The sequence below is a fragment of the Corvus cornix genome, chromosome 26 (genome assembly GCF_000738735.6).
Source record: "Corvus cornix cornix isolate S_Up_H32 chromosome 26, ASM73873v5, whole genome shotgun sequence".
Lineage (NCBI taxonomy): Eukaryota > Metazoa > Chordata > Aves > Passeriformes > Corvidae > Corvus > Corvus cornix.
In genome coordinates, this window is record NC_046354.1 from 5,500,765 (window position 1) to 5,518,071 (window position 17,307).

Below are 17,307 nucleotides of genomic sequence, written 5' to 3' on the forward strand. Positions count from 1 at the left end.
GAGGACATTCTTTTTAAATGACTTTTTAAGCTCTGTCTTGCAATGGCCACGTGACATGTGTTCAAAGTGATGTGGAAGCAGTTCTAGACAAGTGATACACGTAAGGTTAACTGATTTTTTTTAGCTCCTCCCCTGCTCAGGCAGTTAAAATACTCCCCTCCTGTATGTGGTAGACACAGATTTTTGAATGACCTGAGAGAATTCACAGAAATATGTTGGATTTAGCTCACTTTTCACTCTAATTTGATTTTTTTTTCCCCCCTGACAGTGTTATCTTTCAAGTGAGTTTGTTTTGCAGTATGTTTTCTGAGTATCATCTCAAATGAGATTCTTTTTGGCTTCCTTTCACATGTTCTTATTAAGTGGTGCTTACCCAGATGCTTCTTGTGTAGGTGTCCGTTACTGTGTGTCTGTTCAGTGTTTTCCTGGGAATCTAAGAACCTGAGCTGTTCTTTGGAGAAGCTGTAGCTGTTCAGTGTGACAGCTGTCAGTTGGAGATGTGCTTCCTCCTTCAATAGCCTGTTGAGAGAAGCTCTTCACACAGCTCTGATGATCATCCAGACAAGATTAGTGCTTGTGTTCACTGAGTCTTTTGATTTTTTTTTCTTTATTTGGTAATACTTGAAATATTTGTTGCCTTTTTTCCTGCAAAGGCCAAAAATATGAAATTATGTCGTTTCCACTAATGACTAATGACTGTGCCATAACTTTAATCTCATCTAGATCTGTGTATAGCATTAACTGTTTGTGTGGCTTCAATACATATTAAACTGGCTTCAGGAGTTATTTTGACAGATAGTCCAGCTGGAGCTATTTCTGTCTACATGCTGAAATAGTGAAACTCTCTGGAGCTGTTCAGAGGGGAATAGAGGGGAAAGCATGTTTTTATTAAAGCTCATGTTCAGTCCAACAGCAAAAATTCCTTAAACCAGCCAGTTTCTAATACCCAAAGCGGCTCTCCACAGGGGGTATTTATTTTCTTCTTGTCTTGAAATTGGACTAGACAGGCCTGGGGTGTTTGTAGTGGTGTAGGCCTGGAGTAGTTGCAGTGAACCTGTTGGTACTGGTTCTTACCCCTGTACCTCTCCTTCCCAGCTGTGGTAACTGCGTGGCGTCCCAGAGAGTCACACTATATGCCCAGAGGGAAAAGTGTCCCCTGCATGAACTGAGGTATCCAGAATCTTGTGTCAGTGCATCTTCTGTACTGCATTGCCCAGATGTTCCATGAGTTAAAGTGCAGCTACATTTTGGGCGGCTCGAGGTGGTTTTACTTCTGTTTGTCAGTGAATCCAGCTGACTCAGTAATTGTGGATCTGGTTTCTTTTCCAAACTAAGGCTTTAGTGGCCTTATTTCCAAAGATTTAGATGTGTGTGCCTCTGATAAAGATGTTTCAGTGTAAGACAGTTCTCTGGCACCCTTCATTGTTCCTGGAGAAAAATGAGCACCTCTGGAGTTCGGTGGTTTTTATAACCCCATGGACATGTAGTAGGGGTAAACCAGTTGTGTTCTGCAAGTATCAGGCTTGACTGATAGGCTTTTGTGTAAATTACTACTAATTTAATTACTACTAATAAACATCTAAACCTGGAGGAAATGAATTGTATCCCTTCCTCCGCCCCCCATCTTTTGACATCCTGAAGGCCGTGTGGCCATTCCTGCTCTGTCCTTTGTCTGCTAAAGGAGCTACTCCTTTGTGGCCTCAGCTGATGGGTTTTAACTTGCTCTCTGCCACCACTGAGGGTTCAAGGATCATGTGTGCAACCATCTTCTTGGAATATAACGAGATCATGATCACAGTGTGTGGGATGAGCTCCTGGTGAATGGTTGATAATAGCTCAACCTCCCCAAAGCCTGGTTGGGAAGAGAGATGGCAGCTGTGCTCTTGGTTCAAGACAGTTGATCAGGTCTGTGCAGGAGTAGAGGGAGTACAGAGGAATTCTCATCCTTAGAACAGTTCTAGGTGTTCTCTTGGTACAGCTGAAATTGTGAATTAACAGCCATTCCATACCACTGCCTTTGCCTCGGGTTACAGAGGCACTGGGAAATGTTTGTGCTTAAATAGTTGGTGAAACATCATTATTTAAGAAATGTCTTCTGATGTTTTTCAAGGAACAGTGAGTGCTCCTTTTTTTGTGGGGTTTGGTGGGAGTTTTTTTGGGTTTTTTGTTTGGGGGTTTTGGGGGTGGGGGGGGTTTCAGTTGGTTTTTTGGGGTTTGGTTTTCTTGTTGTTGGGGTTTCTTTGGTTTGTTTTTTTTTGTTTTGGTTTGGTTTTTTGGTTTGTTTCGTGGGGATTTTTTGTGGGGTTTTTTGTTTGTGTTTTGGTGGGTTTGTTTGGGTTTTTTTCTGGTTTTTTCTTTGTTTGTCTGGGCACTGCACTGAAGTAAGACACAATCTGTTGGTTTTCAAGGTTTTCTTACACTTCTGTTTTGGAAAAGCTGTTTGCCTTCCAGAGCTTTGTTTTCAAGGTTCATATGTCCTCTGTTATCAGAAGCAGTAGAAACTCTTTTTTTTTTTCGGATAAGTTGGGTTTCACATGAGGAAATGATTCAAGGACCCAGATTTTATAGAAGTTCTTTTCTGTTCTCTCATTTTCAATCTTTTCCTGTTCATTTGCTCTTTCTGCTTGTCCATTTTCTGTTCTGAGAAATTGTTATTTTTTGCTTTCTTTCCCTGATGTTGATGTCACATCATCTTCTTTCAGCTTTGGTAGGTGCCTCATCCATGGAAGGATTTAGGGCCAGGTTGGATGGGTCTCAACCTCGTGTAGTGGAAGGTGTCCCTGCCCATGGCAGGGGCTTAGAACAAGGTGATCTTTAAGCTCCCTTCCAATCCAAACCCTTCTGCCATCCTGTGATTCTTGTTCCAGTGGGAGCTTTAAGGGACCAGGCTCTCGTGAAGAGGCAGCTGCAGCTCTGGGGCTCCAGACCCAACCTTTGAGCATCAGCCAGGACTCGCTGCTTGTGTGCATGAGCTGCAAAGTTGAGTGGTACTGTGTATTTAATGCTGAAATTAAGTCAGCCATTTGCTTTCAGAGTATAAATCTAGAGTTTACAAAGTCTAGGACTGAAGGTAGTCTGAAAGCAAACAGCAGTTCTGGAGGTTTCTTTGATCAGTGTCGTGGACTGTCTGTGGGCGGTGGTTAATGACACCCTGCTGCCCTTGACTGATACTGCTTTTTTGTTAAATACACCATTCTCTCTGCATAGACTTCTCTTCAAAAATAACACTTTCTGCTCCTTTTCCCTCCCCCCTTCTGGCTGTCATTTATTTCTAAAAGTATGTTTGCTGTGCTGTCTATAGAGCAGCATCATCCTCACACCACTGCAGTGGTTCTCTGTGTCCTTTACTGCTCTCTCTTGCTGAGTAAATGCTTGTGATGGGAACAGAGTAACAGAACTGGGGAAATGTGGATCCAGCAATTTCATGAATTACTTCCTGGCAACATGAGATTTTTTCTTTCTGTAGGATTTGTTGTGTACTCATTAAAAACTGTTACATTTTGTCTGCTGTTACTGGGTGTTGTGTGGCTTGACAAATGGGGAATTGTCATTAATTATTCTGTTTCTTGCCAGAGGTATGCACAGTTTTCAGCAATTAAATGTGTTCATTCAGCAGCTTGAAAGAACTAAAACTGTTCTTGCATCTTTTCCCTTCTGCCCTTAATTCATGCAGCAGTTGTCCTCTCCAAAACATGGAAAGAAGGGAGCTCCTGCAGTGTCCGTATTACAGAGCTGTATTTCAGTTAGGACAGGGATGTTTGATAGGTTGTAATTTACTTTTATATTGCTCTGTATGTTGGCATCACAGCCACTCAACGTTAGGACACTTCAGCAGTTCCAGAGTGCTGGTGACCCAGTCTGCAAAGGCCCCATCTGCCAGAATAGTTAGGCTTGGTATTCCACACAGAGAAATGTTTGGTGCTCATTAACACTTAAAGGATGACTTCAGCTTTATTTAAGATCCATTATTATGGCTATTGTAGTCATTAAAGTGATAGGAAAAAGTGATTTTGTGCTTTGTTCAGGTAGGTAATGTTACCATTGTCATACGTGCTGTTTATTAACTCAGCACAGGAATTATTAGGGCCCTGTCTATGTTCTTTCCATGAGCCAGGAAATTGTTCAGGTTTGTATTGCAAGTGGAGGTAGAAATGAAGTAATCAAATTGTCTCTTTAGTGTTTGCAGAAGCCAGATCTGAGCAGTGACACGAAGGACAAGGAGTACAAGCCCCACGATATCCCCCAGCGGCAGTCGGTGCCGCCGTCCGAGAGCTGCCCGCCCGCCCGCCGCGCCAAGCGCCTGACGCCCGAGGTGAGCGTGCTGAGGGGCACCCTGAGCACAGCGCTGCGTGTGTGTGTGTGCACAGGCACAGCTGCTTCACTTTGGCAGGGGTACCTAAACATTCATAAATGCATAAATAGTGGGTAAGTATTGTCTGATGCTTTACCAAGTGTGTTACTGAGGTTCGGAGTTCTGGGAGGCTCTGCTGTGGAAGCTGTTCGTGAGTGTGGACAGTAGGGTTATGCTTTCAGCATGATTGTGGATACTGTGGGGCTCTTAGATGAAAAGACAGGTGACAGCTTCTGGAAATGAAGCAGCTTTGATCTGTTGTTCCTCAGTCAGTGAGCAGCACTTATTCTCTAAATGTGCTGGAAGGTTTCTGTTCGTCTCTCATGAGTTGAAGCCAGGTGTTAGAGCGGGGAAGATTTTGGTTTTAACATTAGCGCTGTTGTATTTAATTTTTCACATTCTATCAATTTGTGTTAATTTACCCATGCAATATAAGGAAGAAATGTATACCATCAAGTCAGTGTGGTTTTGTACAATCTTACATGTCCTTAAGAAACAATATTTGTTTGGATAAGCATGAAATGTGTTGGTTATATCTCAGTATCTTCTGTGAAGACATATTTTAGGAGATCCCGTGTCTCCTTTGTTGCTGGAAAACAGTAATACTTTGGCTCCAGCCTTTCCAGTCTGATGATCATATCTCTAGAGAGTTCCTATTTCTTTTGTTTGAGCAGATGAAGAGTAGGGGAGGATATTCCCAGGAGAGGGTCTGATTAGTGGTGACATCATGAGTTAGGAAGGTCACAATTTGTTTCAGACTCTTATTAACTCCCATTGTTCTGGTCTTGGTCTTTATTAGTACGAATGGTACAGCTTAGCTGTTGCAAATTCTGCCTGTAATTATGCTTAGTTAATGAGTTGCAATTAAGGGTTTCTAAAGCCTTTCCACTCAAATACCTGGTTACAAGTGGTTTTATAATTCTGAGCAAACTTCAGTAGTTTGGGCTGAAACTTTCCATTTGAAGTGTCTGCCTGTGGTTGAAGGATACTTGTTGTCACGGGTCTCTTTAGAATTGACAGCAGGACAAATATACACTAAAATTCTGGCTGTTTCTCTGGCAGTGGTGTCAGATGGCACTGACAAAGAGGGCACATTTTTGTCATTTCGGGGGAAACCAACTGCTCATCCTTAGCCAAAAGGCAAGGCTGCCCTCTCAGCTCTTGCCCCAAGCATCACTGATGTTGTACACCTCATTTTTGTGGAAGGAAAATCCTTAATTAAGAACATAACTGGAACACACGGTGCTAAGGCTGAATTGAGCAACAGGGACTGGCTGGCTTAAGCTGTAATGTTTTAAGACAATAATTTCCCAAAGTTAGGATTTGTTAATGTGAACTTTGCTGTTCCATGTCAGTGCAGTCAGAGAAGGTTATTAAATCCATTTTATTCAACACTGAAGCTCCAAGCAGTTGGCATTTGCACTGACCTGGTTGCAAAAGAGTAACGTTTGGTTCATGTCTCAAGTTTTTGTTCTAATGAGATATAAAAGGATTTGTCTGTGTCTTAAACTGTGAATCTTAAATTCATTCTCATGTTTGCCAGTTTGATATTTCCTGCTTTTCAAAGGCTGACCATAAACATTTAAAAGAAGTGAACCACAGGGAAGTACTGTAAGTTTTTGTGGCCTGTAGGATAAGCGTTAGTTTGCAGTTGTGAGACATGCAGTTTTACCTTGCCCTTTCCCACCTGGGGAGTAAACAGTCAGGAGAAAATGTTCATAATGAGAAAGGAAAAGGACAGTGACTGTCTAGGCTGGTTTTGAAATGCAAAGGCTTTAGGTGCTTGGTGTAGAGCAGTTCAGTGTGAAAGACCACAACAGTGCTGGGGAGGTGAAAGTGAGATGACTTGATGTGATAAAAGGCTCAGGCCAAACCAAGGGCTGCTCTTAGGAAGATCAGTATCAGCTAAAGCACAAAATAGAGGCACAGCTCAGAGGAGCTGAAGGTGCAGAAGTTGGGGCTCTGTCCCTGCACTTGAGGCTCAGTGCACACTGGCCCCGAGGCAGAACTGCTGCACACAGTGAACAACTTCTGTTTGTGCTTATCTTAAGCAATGGGACCTCTGCCTGGTCTGATGGAGACATTTGGGCAAAGAGAACATGAAAAGTGATGAGGAAGTCATGTCAGCTCTGTAAAAATCCAAATCAAACAACCAACACCTACAAAAACCCCCAGACTGAATAAACAGTTCCCACCCCGTGGAGTACTTGGGGCTGTATCCAGTCCTGCCTTAGACCTGGGCCACACATCCCATTTTTTGGGCTTCAGAGGGTGGCTGAGAGTGACTGACTTGTTGTTTGACCTCATTTCCTTAAAAAATACAGTGTTGGAGAATCCTCTCGTAACACTGAGGGATTTGAGAATTGTTCTCCCATGATCTCAAAACTTCAGGGAAGAAATGTAAGAATTAAATGGAAGAGCATTATTCTGTGTTGAAAGTTCCACGATGTACCAACAAAGGTCCCTGCTTTGGAGACTGGAGCATGTTCTGCTCTTCAGGAGTACAAGAAAATCTGTGAAAGCACCGAGTTCCTTTTCTTTGCTTCTTAATGGGTCCCACTGAAAGCAAACCCAAATCCTGGAATCATTATTGGCATGGACATTTTGTAGGATTTGCTTTCAAATCTTCTATGTTGTTCCCTGTGTTATTTCTCTCTGAACTGCTTGTAAATAATTGAAGACAAATATATCAGAACTCCAGGTGCCTGTTTAGATGTAGTGGTTTGTAAGTATCAAATGGTTCTGAGTTTAATTGAAGTCCTCAGAGTTTCTCTCTGACTGTCACCTGGGCTCTGCCTTTTTCCTGGAACAAGGCAGGATACAAGTCTCAAGTCCTTGTGGTACCTCAGTGAGGTGTTTGTATCTCACACCAGGGAATCATGAAATGGTTTGCATTGGAAGGGACCTTAGAAGCTGTTTAGTCAGGACTCCCATGGCCAGCCTTTCCCATGGCCAGCCTTTCCCATGGCCAGCTCGAGATTCCAAACTCATCGCTCTGTGCTTGGGCAAGCAGCTGGCAGTGAGCATCTCCCCAAACACAAGTGGCAAACCAGAGTCCTCCAGCTAAGGTTGTTACTGAGCTAATGATGGTTTTTTTTTCCTTTTTAAAGGCAACCAATGTTAAAACTGAGACTGACCCTCCAGAAGCCAGAACCCACAATCTGAGACGCAGAATGGGCTGTGCCCCTCCAAAGAGTGATGGTGGTGAGTGAAACACGGCGTGAATGCAGCTTCTGTTAGTTTGTACAAACACGTTTTAAAACCAGAGTTAAAATCAGCAGTTGGAACTATTGGAAGTATTTTATAAAAGAATCCAACTTTGTGTTAATTTTAAAATTGGGTTTTGTGGTAAAAAGTTCTTGTATGGGTTTGAAATATTTTTTGGGTTTTTTTTCTTGTAAGTAAGTTGAGTTTTCTTGAAGAAGATATTTTCAGTTGAAAAAAACTTATAATTTTTCAAACTTGGGTGTCTCTTCTGGAGCAATCGGAAATGAGATTGGAACCATGTTTTTGTTTTGTATTTTAGATAACATCAGTCCATGAGCTTTAAATAGAAGAAACTCTTTTAAGAGTGTATCAGATATCAGACACTTTTAGGAAAGAATTTGGATTTGAAATCAGGAAATTAAACTCATGAAAGCAAAAGATAGTATGTTTTGAGCTTAATGATAAAATCCCCATAATATGATTAAATTGCTGTTATCAACAGTCCTGAGTTTGTTCTCTCCTTAAGAAGTAATTATTTGAGACTGAGAAACAATACTTAATGCCATCAGATGGAAGAATAAGCTTGTTGATAAATAATTTAGCCAAATAAATACAGGAGCAATTTACAACTACTTAATAATTCAAATTACCTGAGCAATCTGTCAGTCCCATTTGTTCATTCAAAATCTTTTTTTCAATAATTTGTTTAGATTATGGTGATTTGGAATTTGATTCTTTTTTCTTCAAGGAGTCTCTAAGTACTAACCTCCCTCCCCCAAGAGCAGAAGGAAGAAGCTCTTTGTCGACATTTTTTAACATCACATGGAAACAAAACCTTAGCTTATGAAGCTGCTCATAATTTAATTAAAATTAACTGAAACGGCATATAAAATAGTAAAAAACTGTGGGCTGTGATAGCCAGTGCTGGCTCGTGGTGGTGTGCTGGGATTTTTGGATAACACTGGCTTCTGGAGGCATTGCAGGAGTTCAAGCCTTGCCTTATGCTGACTGAAACAAGTGTAGGGGGGATAAAAATTCAGCAAATACCTTGGTAGGATGCAGTCTAACAAGCAATAAATAAACAATAACAAGGAATACTAAGCATTGAAACATTTTGTAATATTTTCTTTCTTTTTTTCTGTTGCCCAGAGAAGGAAATGCGCAGTGTGGTGAAACTCCCTGAGAAGAAAGAACTTTCTGGGGAGCCAGAGAAGGACAAATCCAAAGTCAGATCTAAAAAACCCACCAATGCTGTGAGTACCCCCTGCCTTCCTGCAGCTGCATGTTTTGCAGGCGTTTCTGGGTTTCTCTGGGCTGTGTAGTAAAACCTTCTGTCACTTCGTCACATGGAGGACTCTTGTCTTCTTCCTGGAGCCTCGGGGCTGAAGCACAGCAGTGTTTGTGCCTGCTGCAGTGTCAACACTGCCAAAGCTTCATGCTTTACAGACTAGAAATGACAGGAGGGTTAACTTTCATTAACTAAAGTAACTTGTTTTCTGTCTCCAAGATACAGTCTCAAAATAAGCATTTTGAATGCATAGTCCAGTGGCAGTGGTTCTTGTGTGACCTGATGCCTCTCCACTGCTCCTTAACCCCAGGGGAGCTCCGTGCAGGCTGTGGCACATGGCACTTCCACAGACCTGCCCCTAATTCCACAATTTCAGCACTAAATCGGAAGCTTTGTTGTTCAAATGCATCTTACAAAACCAGCCCTGTTCCTGCTCCAGCTCTCCACGTGCCACCAACTATCCCCCAAAACCACCCCCTGAAGGCAGTGATAGTTGTCTCACTCTTGAGAAGATAATGCTGAGGCTCTTTCTGCCCATGCCACGACTTGGGTCCCTCCTAAAGCCAAACATGTTCTCATTCAATCCACACCTGTAGCTGGTACCTGAGAAGGAGGAGTGCAAATACCAGAAGCCTGACACCCTTACCCCCCAAATGAAACAAGCTTGTGGGGAGGAGCAGGAGATGCTGCTGCTTTTTTTAACACCATAAGGCGAGAGGTTCTGCCTGTCCTCATGACTGTTCTGTGTTTGGGAAGAGCATTCCAGGCTATTGCTGGTGAGAGTTGGATGTAGGACAGGCAGCAGAGAGCCCATCCCAGGTTGGAGTGCCTGTGCCTGTTCCTTGGGGCTTGGGAGCTGCTCTACCAGAATTAAGAGCTGCCCCCCTACCCAAAGCTCTGCTCTGGTGCCTTCTCTGGGGAAAACAAGGAGCACTCCCAGCAACAGGAGCCCCTTTCTCTCCAGATTTCTGTCTTCCAATGCAATTGGTCTCGGAGGGGAATGAAACACCTGAGGCTGCACGTGGGAAAAGGGTTTGTGAGCCCCCAGCAGGTGTTGGGTTATGCCTGCCAAGGCCACAGTGCTGCTGATGTGAGCTATCCTGGCACTTGGTCAAGTCTTCTGGCATTTAGGAAAAAAAATGCATGGAAGGGCTTGCAGCTCTTGTGGTCTTTTCTTAAATTACAGAGGGAGGTATTTAAACTGTTGAAAGAACATTCAGGGTGTGTTTGTCTCATTTCCATTGCAGAGCTAAGGTAAAAATAAGCTTTGGGAAGTGTCCCAGATGAGAGTTACCAAACTGCTTTCACCCTGAGTTACCTTCAGTGCTCCCATTCTCACTGTGGAATTTTGTGTTGCAGGTGGATTTGTATGTGTGTCTCCTGTGTGGCAGCGGGAACGACGAGGACCGACTCCTGCTGTGTGATGGCTGTGATGACAGTTACCACACCTTCTGTTTAATTCCACCCCTCCATGATGTTCCCAAAGGGGACTGGAGGTGTCCCCAGTGTCTGGCTCAGGTAATCTGACAAATCACTGCAGTTAGGTTTAAGGCTAATATGTATTTCGTGGTTTCTTTTAAACTGATCACAGGAATAGAAAATAAAATTTTTTGTTATTTAAGGTTGTGCAAACAAGGTGATAGAGGTAAAGCTAAAATGAAGACTGGGCATGCTTCATATTGCAAAGCTGACACTTACTGTTTTGAGCCAAAAATTGGTGTGTCTTTGAAAAATATTCTGGATTTTAGCTGACACCTTTCCTCTGTACTTAAAATTGGAGTTTCACTGGGTCTTCAGTGTAGTGGTTTATGGATCTTGTCCTGCTTAGCTCTATTAGAGTAAGGAGAAATTAAGCATATTAATTCATTAATGTTTATGCAGATTTATAAATAAAAATTGTAATTTGGTGAATCAAGTAGAGTTTCTTCTTCTGACTCTGCCCTTTGGGACAGTGTTTTCATTTCAGTGGTGTCCTGCCTTCTTACCCCTCAGAAGCCGTTACAGGAGCCCATTTGTGTAAATGTGAGCACAGTGTTGTGTTAATATGTTATAGAAATGATTGCCTTTTCACTTGCAGGAGTGTAACAAGCCTCAAGAAGCCTTTGGGTTTGAACAAGCAGCACGGGACTACACCCTCCGCACGTTCGGGGAAATGGCAGATGCCTTCAAGTCAGACTATTTTAACATGCCAGTACACGTATGTTCCTGCTTTATCCTGATGTTGTGTAGAGTTCACTTTGTGTGGTTAGTTAAAATAGATAACTCTGGGGAGGGAGGAAGGGAGGGACTCTGGTTTTGAATGGGATGAAATCCCAAGTCAGAGGTTCTCATTTATGTCAGTGAATCCTGGTTCTTGCTGGTGTCATGGTTTCTCGCTCCACCAGCTGCTCGTGTTTTTATTTGGTTTTTTCCCACTTCAGAAGAAGTGTCTGTAGGGAAGAGAACTGTGACTGTCAGCCACTCCTGAGAGAACAGGGCAGCAGCATCTCCTGGAACTACATCTCTGCTGCAGTTGTTTTTCTCTTGTTGAAACAATTTTAAAGTGGGGAAAAGCTTCAAGCTAATGGAGATTCCTCCCTGGGACAGCTTTGATGCACATGCTTATCTACTGATTCCTCAGTACATGCTCTCTTTTCTTCTCATACCTAGATGGTCCCCACTGAGCTGGTTGAAAAAGAATTCTGGAGACTTGTCAGTACCATTGAAGAGGATGTAACAGTGGAATATGGAGCTGACATTGCTTCAAAGGAGTTTGGCAGTGGCTTCCCAGTTAGAGGTGGGAAGTTTAAAGTTAGACCAGAAGAAGAGGTAGGTCTTTGAGTTCACTGTGAACGTTTTTATTGCAGTTTTACATTTAATAACTCCTTGGTTCAAAGCACAGTAATGGAATTGGGCTACAAAGTGCTTGTTTTGTGTATCTGGCAGAGTATTTGAAGAAGAGAACTACACTGGGGTTTTGAATAAATAAAACTTGTTGTGATCAGCCATTCAAAGCCACAGGTTTATTCTAGTAGTTAATAAATAACTTCCAAATCAAATAAAGGTCTCATTTTAACAAAGCAGGTCAGGGCAGGGTTGTGAAACAGGCAAAGACAATGTGGGGTTTAGTCTTTGAGTCATTAACCTGTTTCATATATTCCTCAGTTGAGGAAAGTGCTTTTCTTCTATTGCTCTTTAGCATTTTTATCTTCCTGGGTTTTTCACCTCCTGTTGTATAAACCTGTGACCATTCTGTTCAATTTTCAGGAATACCTTGATAGTGGCTGGAATTTAAACAACATGCCTGTGATGGAGCAGTCTGTGCTTGCTCACATCACGGCGGACATCTGTGGGATGAAATTGCCCTGGCTGTACGTAGGAATGTGCTTTTCCTCATTTTGTTGGCATATAGAAGACCACTGGAGCTATTCCATTAACTATCTGCATTGGTGAGTTTGAGGAATAAACCCAGTCTAGGAAACACTCTCCCTTTCCTTCCCTATTGCCCTTAATTAGTGGACTAAAAGCAGATTCACAGAGCTCAGCCGAAGTAACCATTGCTGTCCTGTTGCAGCAGGGTCAAATCTGACAGTGTAATTCCTACATTGATTTACTTTTGGACAAGAGGTCATATTTTGGAAAGAGACATCCATTCCCAGTTTTAAAAAATCCATGAGAGATGCAGCAGATACTCCATCAAATGTTTTATTATACTCAATGTAAACTAAAAACCATGCGAGTTTTCTTTTAAAAATCATCCAACTTCAGCTAACAACTCAGTTCCGGCACGTTTTGTCTGTTAGATGGATCATGCTGTCATAAATCCTCTCATCAAGCCAACACTTGTCAGCTGTAATCAGGACAGATCTTTGCCATCTCTTTGATATTTTAAATAGACTGAGCTTCTTGAACTTCTCACCTTGCAACATCTTTTCTGGAGTCTGCATTATGGTTGTCACTCTTCCTGAAACCTGTCAAGCTTTTTCTCTTTCCTAGTTCATATGAGTATTCAAGCAGAATGGTAAAACCACATCTCAGCTGCTGTTCAGTGGGTCCCTTTTGGTTGTTTGTTCAGTTGCTGCTCCTTGAAACAGCAGCTGCTGCAGTGCAGCCCAAGAGCCAGTGACTTAATTCACTTGCTTTCATGGTGCTTACTGTTATGAAAACAAATGTTTGAGGGTGAGTGAAGGAGTGACAGGATTACATGGTAAAAATGATCTTTCTTGTCATGTGTTGCTGCTTTTTTTTTTTTTCCTCATTGTCTGAGTCTTCAGTCAGACTGAAAACTGTGGGTGGGAGAGGAGCTTGCAGTACAGATTTCATTTCTCTAGGAGAGTTTCCCTGTTCTTAGAATGGCTTTCTGTCCTCCATAGTGTGCCCCCAATTGCAGTATTGTCTGCAGAAGGGCAGAAAGGTGTCAGTGCATACGCGTACATGTGCACACACGTGATACATCCGGACACGTGTGAAAGTTGCTTGACTTGCTTTCCATTTATTTATCCTCCAGTGGGAAAGTCCTTGATGTCTTTACACTTGCAGATATTCTTCCTTATTTCCCTTCAATGCAGAAGTTTAAGTCTGCATTGGAGAGCAATGTGCAATTGAGGTTGAAGCTGTTCTTGGCCAGAGCAGTCTGAATAACCTGATTCTGCAGAGACAGTGCTCCAAACTCTGAAAAGACTCCAAAAGGCAGGACTGGTTCTTGGGAGAGTCCTAGGGATGGTGTGTCCATCTTCAGCGTTCCCATGGGCCTTGGAGGAGCCTGTGTCCTGGTGCAGTGTTGTGAGCAGCTTATCCCAAGTGACCCAGGCTGCAGCAGCAGAGCTTTCCCAGGTTGAAGACCATAGTCCTTCTACAGAACTCCGAGTCCTATGTTAGTTCTAGAAATGGTAAAAGGGAAAAAAAACCCAAATCTTTGCTTCTAAAGATGCTTGGAAATAAATAAGATGTCAGTCCTGAACAGAGGAAGAATGGCCATCACTGCTCCTAGCGTTTCTACGGGCAGGGATGTGGAGCAGTCAGGAGGCAGAGCAGAAAGGCCTGTGACCTCCACTGCTGCTCCCTCGGGCTGCTGGCACCTCAACACCTGCATTAGACCTGTCTGTTACTTGTTCCCCTGCGGTCCAGAGACCCCCAGTTCCAATATCCTGCTCCAAGTTTAGCACAGTTTGTATCTGTCACCCATTCCTTGGTGCTGGCACCTGTCAGGGAGCAGAACTCTTGACTAGCCCAGCCCAGACACAGGATGGTTTTTAGCTGCATCTGTGGCTGGTCTTCCTGGATTCCTAGAGTTGTTCTGGGATGATGACCAGGTCCAAGGCTGCGGAGTTGTCCCAGGGATGATGGCCAGGTTCAAGGCTGCAAAGTCATTCAATACTCTGTAACAACAACTTGTGATACCTTGTGTGTGACTGCCCCTCCATAGTCCGTCCTGCTGGCTGCCCTCTTCCCCTGACCCAGGGACTGTGTGAGTACAGGAATGAGCTCCTAGGGATGAGGAATAGGCTTCTGGATTCACACTGCACTCTTTCCTTTTGGAATCCTCCCAATTGCTTAATGATTGATGGAAGAAAAGAACACTGTTGGGTCAGTTTTAGTCTGCCAACTCTTCAGAAGTCTTGGAATAAGGTGATCTGTCTGTTTTCCTTTCTAAATATCTTTTCTAAACTCATTCTTTATAAGGCCCTGGAGGCATTTTCATCTCAGTGCTGCACTGAGCCAGTGTCAGCTTGAAACAGTATCTGCTGGAACACATCTGCATTCCCTTAATTCTCTCAGCTGGCTTGCATCAGGTTAAGCCGGTGCAGAAAGTTCTTTGTTCCTACTCTGGATATGGATTTTTTTTTTCTCCTTGAAGTCTTGCATAATTTGGAAGTTTGATTTCTACTTCCTATGTGTTGCTTTTATGGCAGTTGCGCATAAGACAGAAAGAGCTGGCTTTGGTTGTTGGACCCAAGAGGGAGTTTGTGTTCATGGGAAAAGACAGGCAGCTTATGTTTTGAAGTTGTGCTGGAATCAGCAGAACTTCACTGCGGACTTCGTCAGACTTTTTCTCCCTCCCCCAGAATATTTGAAGTACCTGCTCAGAAGTGTAGGCAGTTAAAAACAGGTCTGGAGAAGAGGGACCTGTGTAAAATGTGAACATTCAGGAAGGTACAGAACCTTTGCATTCCTTCCTGGTGATATGCCCTTCCTTTGACATGGTGTGTTTTAAAGCAGAAGACTAAAAATGTAACTTAAAGTTTGCTTATATTTAACTTTTTTTAATAATCTTGCAGGGGGGAGCCTAAAACGTGGTATGGAGCCCCAGGGTACGCAGCTGAGCAGCTGGAGGATGTAATGAAGAAACTTGCTCCAGAGCTATTTGAGTCCCAGCCAGATCTCTTGCACCAACTTGTCACCATAATGAACCCGAACACTTTGATGGCCCACGGGGTGCCTGTATGTGTCGGACTCCTGTGCTACTCCCCCAACCCAACCCTCTTTGATTGGAACGCTACTTAAAGCTGATAATTGAAGCCACTTTTATAACAGAGGTGGTGTGGTGGTTTCCATGTGTGTTGCATCTTCCTTATCCAGTAAAATGTGCCAGTGTGAACAGATGGGCAATGGCATTGTTGCCTTTGGAATCGACTGGCAGACTCTTCTCTGGAGATCCATCTTGGATATTTCTATTTCTGTGTCTCAGCTGGAAGGTTTAGGCTTTACCTTTGGAACAATGGCAGGAGCTCTTGTATGTCTGTTCAGTCAGACACTGTTTTTTTGGCACAGAGTTTCTGTCAAGGGCCCAAACCCCATTCTTCCTTTATTTGTCATCCACATTCTCTTATTTTTCCTGGATAAGTCCTTAGGTATTTAAAAAACATTTTTTCATCAAATTTCATCTTATTCCATACTAGATTATTCATGGGAATTATGTCCCTTTACAACTTAATTGGCTTTTGATGAGCTGGCCTTGGGACTTGAAGGAAAATCTGGAAAAAGTAGCAAAATTTGTGGTGTCTCCTATGATTTGGTAGCCTCCAAAATGGAAGGATGCAGGAAGAGACCTACCTGCTTTCATGCTGACTGTACAGCCCCAACAGTCTTAGATGAACAACAGTATGTACTTTAAGGTTCCCAATTTCTCTTCCCCTTCAGCTGCACATTGGAGAGAGCTGGATCTGTGTTGACCCTAACCCTGAGGTGTGAGGAGCACAAGCCCCAGGCAGCCAACCTAGAGCTATTCAGAGTGGGGTGTGGCTGAGTGGAACCCTTGGCTTTCTGGGGTTTTACATGGCACTTTATCAGCTGCCACTTGTAATTCTTGGGCTTATGGTTTCAAACTCTTGGAAGTCCTCACCGAAGTTACTGCGAATTGGAAATCCGTGTTCTCCTTGAGCCGCCAGCTGTGTTTGAGTGTGAGCTGACGCTGGCCTGTCTGTCCCCCCAGGTGTACCGAACCAACCAGTGTGCTGGGGAGTTTGTGATCACCTTTCCCAGAGCTTATCACAGCGGCTTCAACCAGGGCTTCAACTTTGCTGAAGCTGTGAACTTCTGCACCGTCGATTGGGTATGTTCCAAACCAGTTTTCCCCTAAGTGAGCAGTTCCAAAGCTGTTCCTAGCTGGTGTACAGCTCTGATTTATCGCTGATGCACAAGTCTAGGCCACAGATCAGAAGGAGCCTGTTACTGGCAGCATGGTGTTTGCTGAAAGGGTTTGTCATGCACTGAACTGGGGGCTTCCTCTGGTTCAGAGGATTTGGTTTGGAATTATACATTAGGGCTGATGTAGCTTTTGCAGCACAGTCCCGTGCATGCCTGGAGTATGAGATGCACCAGTGCTACTGGGGTCTGCTCATTTTTGTGTCCCTGAGTTCCATTTCAAATCAAAAGCTGGAATGGAATTTCCTAATTTATTGCCCTGGGAATTCTCTAAGAGGTACTTCATGCAGCTGCAAACCAAATCCAACTTGGATATCTTTTCTGCTTTAGCCTCTGTGGTAAAGTCAAATGATACATGCAACACACGCTAATAGCAGTTAAAGACATTGATAGTCCTCTTGTGGGGGAAAAACATAGGAATTGCATCTCACGTGAGAGCATCCTCTTGGATAGCAGAGGTACTCTCGGTTTTTAGGGAAGAACACCTTAATGAGAAGAGAGCAGAAAGTTCTCAAGTTCAAGTGGAAGGTTTACAGAGCAGTACATCATTCCCAGTAAGCTTCACTCAGCTCACTGACCCAGCAGAGATGGACACACATTACAGCTATTAGGTTAGAGTTATTGAATAAGTTCTCTGTCTTCTTTAAAATAAACATGAATGGAGGACAGTTGGTCCTAAGTTACAAGTAATTTTACCTTCACAGCAAATGACTCAGACACACAGTGCTATCTGATCTCACAAAGACTCTTTGAAGCTTCTGATATTTCAAATTACTTCTCTTGTGATTTTTTTTTTCCCCAAAAGGTCTTGGCTATTTGTAAGTGTAGCCCTATTACC

At 43.2% G+C, this 17,307-nt stretch overlaps 1 protein-coding gene across 1 annotated transcript in view; it reads left to right on the plus strand.

The window, feature by feature from the left end:
- The window catches only part of KDM5B (lysine demethylase 5B), a 55,732-nt gene that overhangs the window by 15,905 nt on the left and 22,520 nt on the right, over positions 1-17,307 (plus strand). The window contains exons 5-13 of the mRNA XM_039565231.1: positions 4,178-4,312; positions 7,462-7,555; positions 8,708-8,811; positions 10,206-10,364; positions 10,924-11,043; positions 11,496-11,654; positions 12,093-12,274; positions 15,104-15,266; positions 16,258-16,377. Coding sequence (XP_039421165.1) covers positions 4,178-4,312; positions 7,462-7,555; positions 8,708-8,811; positions 10,206-10,364; positions 10,924-11,043; positions 11,496-11,654; positions 12,093-12,274; positions 15,104-15,266; positions 16,258-16,377 — 1,236 coding nt within the window. The remainder of the gene's footprint in view (positions 1-4,177; positions 4,313-7,461; positions 7,556-8,707; positions 8,812-10,205; positions 10,365-10,923; positions 11,044-11,495; positions 11,655-12,092; positions 12,275-15,103; positions 15,267-16,257; positions 16,378-17,307) is intronic.